The following is a 9,030-nucleotide window of genomic DNA, read 5'->3' as shown; positions in this document are numbered from 1 at the left end:
AACATTTCTTCAGATTCCCAAGATCTGAAAAGGTGATGGCGTGTTACACCTTTGGACCCGATGGCTTGGTTAGCTCTTTCCGTGTTTAAATGTTTTGGCGCAAGAAGAGTCTCCTTCTGTGGTTATAAGAGGTTTAACAAGAAGCCACCTCATAACCAGAACCTTCGGGGGGACGATCTCACGATATCGGAACGCCCCATTTTTTTTTCAACTAACGTTTAATTCACGATTGAGCATGGAAGGGCGGCACCAACCAGCTGTTCTGTCCAATGGCAGCCCAACTCCCCGGAAAGGCGTCTGATGCTCTGTGAAGGTCCGGTCTGCAACCAAAGCCTTTTGTTTTTCGTTCCCTGCTGAGATCTTTACAGTCCTTTCAGCTTCAGTCGCGGGAATGTCGGTCGTGACAACCAAGAAGGAGTCCGAGCTTTCCGGCCAGATCGAAGACTTCGTGATGCTTCTGAAAAGAGGCGGAAAGTTGCCGCGTTCAGGGGAGGTGGCCCGACGGACGGTGGGGCTGCTGCGGAAGATCGTGGCGAACGGGCGCTGGGACAATGCTGGTGAGGCAGCGGGGTAGGCACAGGCATATACATGCCCTCGCGGGCTGCTGGATTCAGCTTCTTTCCCTCGATCCGGCTTTATCCCCGGCCCGGCATAAAACAGAAAGCACGGCTAATTATTTTCCAAGACAGAAAAAATGAAAATACTTCTTAAGTCTTAATTCAGTCGGTTTCTTTGATGCTCCACTCTAATAGGTTCAGTCAGTGAAATACACTATCGTTTAAGCCTATTGCACGGCATATCATTTTTCTTTCCACCTAGAAAAATTCAGTTGCGATGGAAGTTTGCTCTATAGAAAGGCCAATTGTAAAATTCCAGTGTTTTCTTTCTCCAATCCGTAGATGACGAAATGTACCTGTCAAAATATTCTCTGATATTTGGAACTGAAGCTCTGAAGGTAGAGGAGTCATAAGTGACTTCATTGGCATGGATACATCCCTTTCTAAAGAGTTTCAAACTATGTGTCAATAACGTATGTTGCAGAGATGAGGATGGACAACTTAAAAGTCCACCCCGGGCATCTGATGTATCACCCATGTTTTCTTGAACGAGCTTGCAAAGTTTCCTTCCCTCTTTATTGAAGCATGGAAGAGATGGTGTTCTTAACGATGATTTACCAAATTAGTTGCTTGGATATTTATTACACACTGAACTAATTAATCATATGGGTTGGGCTAGGTTAATTATAATGAACTGGCTAATTTGTGTTTAAAGATATTGTGTGAATATAGTATTCTCAAAATATCCTTTCCATTTTAGTTTAAGAGGGAATTTAGGGAAAGATGACCGAAGAAATGATAAAATCTCAAAACAAAGGACACTGAATATTAGGTAAATACTATTCCCAGGCAGTGAAGGTAGCAAAGAAAGCTTACTCTTTTACTATCATAATGACTGCATAGAATAAATTTAAAATGTAGTTTTAAAAATATTTTTAGCTTTTGACATCTTCTGCAGACAGTGCTGATATCCATGAAGTTTTACGATAAATTGTTCATAGTTAGGAGTCATTAATATTATATATTTAAAAAACCGATATGGAAGTTTATCAAAGTTGAATAAAACTTACTGAGGAGTATCTTGTAATAGATACTGCCAGTCAAAATGAAGAAGTTGTTGGTCAGTAGAAAATTGGTTTGGATATTGAAATTCAGTTTAATCTGGAAGTAGGCCTGCTTTCACTTAAAGATAGCTTCATAGCTTGGAACACTCCTGAATTCTTTGCTGTCCCTTGCCTCTAAATAGCAGCAGGAAGGACTGTATGTTCATGATTACATTTAACACAGTAGGACAATTGGAGTTAGTAGCAAGTGTAAGTAGGTTACTTCATATATAAAACATCTCAATACAAGCGCTACTTGAAAAGAATATGGATTTTTTTTAGTTACTGCTATATATTACCTGAATACTGATAGCCTTTCATGATTGCCAGTTATCTCCTTGGCTCAATTCAAGCTTAGGGGCTGGTTATTTAACAAATTACTTGTTCCATTGAATCAATGACTATATTAATAATTATTAATTTCTGATTATTAAAATCTGCAGAAGGTTTTTTGAAAGATGTGTGCTCTTTTGCTCATATATGAGAAATATTCTATTTTAAGTACTACACTTGTATTGACTCCTATAGTTTGTAGAAAAGACAAAACTCCTTTTTAAAGTTTTATTTTTGGTTTTTAGTTATTGTATTATAAATATTTCTTGAATACTGCTTTAACAGAAATATGATATGAAAGTTAGTAATTCAATCTCCCATTGCATTTGGTTTGGTTTTTTTTTGTTTATCATATCTAGATAGCTGCCCATCTCACAAAAATGTGATTCTGGACAGCCACAATAAAAAGATTAGAAAATAGTAATATAAAAGACAGCAATTTAAATAAATTAATATTATAGTTTTTAAAAAGGCAAGGAGAGAATGACACATATTAACAATAGTGGAGCCATCTCAACAACTCACCATTCCCTGGGGGCCCCAAGCCTGATGACATAGCTAAGTCTTGAGGGACTTTAGAAAAGTTAAGAAAGATGGAAGCAGCCTGATATCTCATTATGCCCTGTAGTGTATAATCTTGACCTTAATTGGTTGATTAAAATTAGCAAAAATAGTGTCTGGTTTAAACAAGCAAGTCATGGAAACTCTTATTTAGATAACTGCACACACATAATGTCAAGTAATAGTATAAAAGCCTCATGTTAAAAGGTTGATGATAAAGGCTCCAGTTAACTGAGAAGATAGAGGAATAGAATATAAGTTAAGTAAGTACGTAGGGGAAGAAGTAAATTGAACTGTAGATATATAAGGAATTACCAGATGTATCTCCCTCTCATTTCAGGAGAACTAATGAACTTGATTCGTAAGGAAGGTAAGAGAATGAGTGCAGCCCAACCATCTGAGACCACTGTAGGTAACATGGTGAGACGAGTGTTGAAGATAATTCGTGAAGAATACAGCAGGTAAGTAGCTTGTCCTATTTTCACTGTTTTGGTACTCTCTGAGAAGATATTTTCTGTGTAATATTAATTTTGAAGAATCAAAATCAGCCTAACCTCATTTATGTTTCCTAATATTTTTAACTTCGATTGTACAAAGGAACCGTTCACATTTCTTTGTAGGTATACTTTTGCAATGTGCACCCTTGTAAACTGTTAAACCTTCAAGTTATTTAAGAACTAACTACTTTCCATATGGTTCTTCCTGTATTAAAGCTGTTTTCTTAAGCCTATTTTGTTTGCTTGATATTTATTTAGTTATATTTATATATTCTATTACTGTTAAACAATGAGCAATGTTCCTCCGAGAGACATGATTTTTAAAGTTCTTAAATCTTTTGAAGGAACCACACTAGCAAAAAGTATAAGCTTCCATCAGGATTACATTTTCTCACTTTGCCTGGATTGAAATGATTTGTTCCACAGGCTCCGAGGACGTAGTGAAGAGAGTGACCAGCAAGAATCTCTGCACAAACTTCTGACCTCAGGAGGTCTCAGTGAAGATTTCAAGATCTGCTATCAGCCACTAAGGGCCAATATTATTGATGCCATTAGAGAGCTGCTGCTTGAACTTGGTAAGAGAAGCTCGTGGTAGAATAGGTGAAATTAGAAATTAGATAATTCCTAGTAAAATAAGATTTTTGAATTTACATCCTTGATTGCAGCATTGAGCTGCTTTCCAATCAGCAGAAAGATCTCTTCCATTTAAATGGGAATACAGTAGAAAGATTTTAGTGCTAGTTACATTTTAAACAATGCAAAGGCAGTATAACCTGAGTTGTGAACTGGACAATGCTAAGAAATAATTGCCTTGTATGGAACAAACCTTACAGTAAATATTTTGTCTATGCAATTTGAAGACATTAAGCAGGTTGTACATAATAGCCTTTTCTCCAATTTTAATTGCAAAGACAAATTAAGTTGTGTAATGTAATATGCATTAATCTGTTAAAATCAGCAGAATCTTATCTGATTTTAAATAAGATGTTGGCATATTGTAAAACAAAATATTAGCATCCAAAATTTACATAATTTCCAAGAATGCTTATGAGTTTCAGACAGTCTTAGTGCTTTTTTTGTAAAAAAAAAAAGTGCTGGAACTCACACATGTCATACAACCCGCCTTGCCTACCCTACAAGGTTGCATCCAAAAAAGGTGCCGGAACTCTGCTCTGGGCGTACTATGACAAAAAAAGCCCTGGTCTTAGAAAATAAATTATGGAATTCTGGCCAGCTGGGAATTCTGGAAGTTGAAATTCATACATCTTAAAGTTGCTGAGATTGAAATAATACTGATATAGAGCAATCCAGAGGTAGGTGGGTGGGTATTAAGATGCCATGCATAGTCTGCATGTCAAAATATCTTTTAGGATTGGCCACACTCTGTCAAGTGGGTTTTTAAAATGTGCAATACACCCAACAACTGTTCTTTTAAAAAGTCTACATCATAATCTCAAAATTCTCTTGTGTCCATCAGAGCCAAAAAAATGCCGATTCCTATCCTATGCATTCTGTCAACAAATATTTAGGTGGTCTTTTAAAAACATCTTTAAAACATTCTACTTTAGGCTTTTCCAAACAATTTTTACTACTGTATTTCAGTTACTCATGACTACTGATCAGTGACGCGGTGGCTCAGTGGGTTAGGACGCTGAGCTTGTCGATCAGAAGGTCGGCAGTTTGGCGGGTCGAATCCCGAGTGCCGCGTAACAGAGTGAGCGCCTGTTACTCATCCCAGCTTCTGCCAACCTAGCAGTTCGAAAGCACGTAAAAATGCAAGTAGAAAAATAGGGACCACTACGGTGGGAAGGTAACAGCGTTCCGTGCACCTTTGGCGTCTAGTCATGCCGGCTACATGACCACGGAGACGTCCTCGGACAAGCGCTGGCTCTTCAGCTTTGAAACGGAGATGAGCACCGGCCCCTAGAGTTGGAAACGACTAGCACGCATGTGCGGGGGAACCTTTACCTTTACCTTTACTGATCAGTGCTTTTTTTGTATAAGAAAAAGGTACCGGAACTCACACGTCATACAACCCGCCTTGCTTATCCTACAAGGTTCCATCCCAAAAAGGTGCCGGAACTCCGTTCTGAGCGTTCTATGAGAAAAAAAGCCCTGCTACTGATTCTATCAATTGAGAATTCTAGCAAATGTAGACTTATCTGTTAAGTAAGTCTTCATAACCATCTCAGTTAGATTTAGAGATTGATGTATAGGAAATTATGAGAAACGCAGAACGAGGTCTTCCAGGCAGATTTGTGTTGTGTCTGTCTCTTCTCTCACGGCTCGATTTCTTTTCGTTGTAGAGAGCACTACTGAAAATATTTCCACCCAGGCTTTGGAACACATCCACTCCAATGAGGTGATTATGACTATTGGTTATTCACGCACAGTGGAGGCTTTCCTGAAAGAGGCAGCACGTAAAAGGAAATTCCATGTCATTGTGGCTGAATGTGCCCCCTTTTGCCAGGTAAAGGCTTGTTATGTAAGCACTTCTTTGCTCGTTTGGTGTTAATGCTTAACGTGGAACATCATTTTAAATAAAAAACATACCATGATAAAAGGTGTAGACTTTGTGAATTGGAAATGCAGCGTTGCTTACCCAATTAAAAATTACCCAGCCAGATCTCTCACTGCATTTTCTTTCTTCTGCTGAACTTACTGGAATTGTTCGTGCGGCCTAGCTTGATAATATGCATTTAAGAAGCTTCAGAATGCGTAGCTCAGAGTGTTTACTTGTTATATCTCCCCAAATCTTAATCTTTCCACATCTTTTTTTTCCCTTGCAGGGCCATGAAATGGCTGTCAGTTTATCTAAAGAGAATATAGAAACCACGGTGATGAGTGATGCCGCCATCTTTGCTGTTATGTCTCGAGTCAACAAGGTGGGCTTCTTGGAGTTGAGTTTGCCTCTTCAGAGTTGACGTGTTTTTTTGTTGCTGGTAAAACATTGAATCATAGCCTTTCGTATGTGTATCTTGCACACTGTACTGTTGGCGATTCAGTATCATATCAATTGTATCTTTATCCAGATTTCTTTTTACAGGTGGTCTTTGACTTCTGGCCAGTTGTTTAGCAACCATTCAAAGTTTCGATAGCCACACACACATATCCCACGGTCACGTGATTGTATTTTGGACTCTTGGCAACCAACTCACATTTATGACTGTTTGCAGCATCCTGCAGTCATGTGACCAAAATTTACCATGCTTTTTCTGTCAACCAACCTTTAGATTATGATGTAGAAAAAGAATATTTATTAGTCTTATGTAGATTAATTTTTATTTTGTTATGACAAGCGGTTTTTCATTTTCCCCTTGTATTTTGCAGGTTATCATTGGAACAAAAACCATTTTGGCCAATGGCGCCTTAATAGCTGTCAGTGGAACTCATACTCTGGCATTAGCAGCCAAACACCACTCGACCCCTCTCATTGTCTGTGCACCCATGTTCAAACTCACACCACAGGCAAGTGCAGTGATTTTTGAACTGTGTCTTTGGTTCAGAGAAATACAAAAGTGCCAGTGTGGCAGTATAAAGATAAATAAGAATGCACTTGAAAAATGGGATCCTGCTAGTGGTCTGCAAGCAAGCGGTGTAATTTTTGGAGAAGAATCTGAGTCAGTGAAATGACGAGCCCTGTGATGTATTTTTCTAACATAATTTATGACACACAGCAGGGATACTCAAACAGTGTTTGTGAACTCCCCATCCCCCATCCCATCCCCACAGGTTGCTAGTAATTTACAGGGTGGGACTACTATTTTTAAAACGCTGATCAGTCCTGTGGAGGCAAAGTAGGAATACTTTCAAAACTTTCTTCAGGTTTAACTGAAATTGACAAAATACTTGTTCAGTTAAAGTGAGGAACAAAACCCTGGATAAGTTCTGAGAAATGGTTAAATCTTTGGATCTAACCATCTATCAAAAACAGTGGGTAATCAAAACAGGTTTTTGAATTCATTTATTTTGTTAGTTTTATTTACAGTAGGATTATAGAGAATTATTTCTCATTTCAGGGGATTGTGGTGTAATGAAGTTTGAGGTCCTCTAACGTATGTTACAGAGCAAGGGAATATTCAGTAGTTGAGATTATGTCTAATCCTTCTCTGTCTTTTGCTGTTCTCACTTTCAGTTTCTTAATGAAGAGGATTCATTCCACAAGTTTGTCTCTCCACAGGAAGTACTGCCTTTTACAGAAGGTAAATTCTTTGCTACTTGAGACGTAGGGAGAAATATTAATTTTATCACTTAAGAGAGCATAAAATGCGGATCCTGGCACTGTTCAGTTTTTCCAAGTGTGATCCTCATCATGTTGCGTAAAAGTAGTCAGCCTTCAGATTGGAGGCACTTGCTTACAACTTGGAATTTAGGATATGAGCCGTGTTTGTGCAGTGATTAGAATACAGTACTGCAGGCTATTTCTGCCAGCTGCCAGCTGTTCAGGAGTTCGATTCTCACCGGCTCAAGGTTGACTCAGCCTTCCATCCTTCTGAGGTCAGTAAAATGAGCACCCAGATTGTTGGGGGCAATAGGCTGACTCTGTAAACTGCTTAGAGAGGACTGTAAAGCATTGTGAAGCAGTATATAAGTGCTATTGCTATATGTAGCATCCAACCTTTTCTAATGAAAATTCTCACTCTGGCAGCTGGACTACATGAACAAATTAGCTAGATGGAACTACCAGTTGCCATGTCTTCATTGGTGTTTATGCTCCAACACTTGTTGTTTCCTGCTGTAAATCAGTGGGAGGGAAAATACCTATGCTAGTCTGAGGGGCTGGTAGATATTCCATCTAGTCCCAGAGCTTCAAGGGGAAATAGAAGTTTTAGGTAAGCAGTCTCCCCTTCTCCTAGCAATGCATTAAGGGAGAATACCAACACACATAGATTTATGCCTGTAACTAAGTTCTCAGTTAGTTGAATGCATTTACATTGAAAGTAGGTCTTTAAACTATTTTTCAGTGGTTTCAATAGACCTAAGTGCAAATAATTTACTCTAAATCAGACATGTCAAACTCGCGATGTCATATGATGTTGCACAACGTATCGGAGCTTTTTCACCATTGCTGGCAATGGGGTGGGCATGGTTTCCCGATGATGTGTGTCCAACCCGCGGGCTAGCAGTTTGACACCCCTGCTCTAAATACTATAAGAGTAAATTGATTTTTACTCTGGGTTTTTATAACTGCTGGTCACCCAATCTCTCTTTTTGTGTTATTGGTCATTTTTCAATCACATACATATTTTTCTTTCAGGAGAGATTCTATCAAAGGTCAATGTTTACTGTCCAGTTTTTGACTACGTTCCTCCAGAACTTATCACACTCTTCATTTCAAACATTGGAGGCAACGCTCCTTCTTATATCTATCGTCTTATGAGCGAACTTTATCATCCTGATGATCGTGAACTTTGAAACTTTGCGCTATGGGCTTAATTTATTCCAGCATAAATGGGTGATATAACAAATACCAGTATTTTCATTGGGGAAATAAATAAACTACAGAAAATGAAAGTGTTTCTTCAAAAGCATTTTTTTAAACTGCACTATCTCTATCGGCATGAGAATTCCTTGTGTTCTAGGTTTCTTCCAACAACTTTATTAGTAATATCCCACAACATTCTAAAGTCTTCATAAGCCAGTGCCATACTAATTCAGGAATAGCAAATTTAATGTCCTCCAGGTACTTTGGGTTTCAGTTCCCATAAACATCTGCTTTTATGGCCAGTGACAAAGAATTGTGAGAATTGTACTCTAGTTTAAAACATTTGGATATCAGAATTGCTTATCTTTAACCTTATGAAAGAAGGCATTGCTCTTAAGTAGTTGGGAAATGTTCTCTATAATACATAGAAAAAGCTTCAAAAAGGAGATAGAAACGAAAACCGACTAAATATGAAATGGTAGTTACATTGCTTCTTAACCTATAGCACAGGAGCCTGTTCCCACTTTTGTTTCATCTAAAGTTAATAGGTAGGT

At 38.3% G+C, this 9,030-nt stretch overlaps 1 protein-coding gene across 2 annotated transcripts; it reads left to right on the top strand.

Annotated features, from left to right (window-relative positions):
* Positions 1 to 326: 326 nt before the first annotated feature.
* EIF2B2 (eukaryotic translation initiation factor 2B subunit beta) lies at positions 327 to 8,639 on the top strand. 2 transcript variants are annotated; one of them, XM_081323952.1, is made up of 8 exons: positions 327 to 557; positions 2,895 to 3,015; positions 3,478 to 3,626; positions 5,358 to 5,521; positions 5,841 to 5,936; positions 6,382 to 6,519; positions 7,187 to 7,253; positions 8,309 to 8,639. In XM_081323952.1, exons 1-8 carry the CDS (start codon positions 392 to 394, stop codon positions 8,464 to 8,466), a joined length of 1,059 nt encoding a protein of 352 aa, XP_081180078.1. In that variant the 5' UTR covers positions 327 to 391; the 3' UTR covers positions 8,467 to 8,639. The 2 variants fall into 2 exon arrangements, with proteins under 2 accessions (XP_081180078.1, XP_081180079.1); XM_081323953.1 differs by having other exon boundaries at positions 395 to 570.
* Positions 8,640 to 9,030: the final 391 nt, after the last annotated feature.

This window comes from Vipera berus (genome assembly GCF_964194415.1).
Source record: "Vipera berus genome assembly, chromosome: 1".
Taxonomy (NCBI): Eukaryota; Metazoa; Chordata; class Lepidosauria; order Squamata; family Viperidae; genus Vipera; species Vipera berus.
This window is presented reverse-complemented; position numbering and strand designations above follow the sequence as displayed.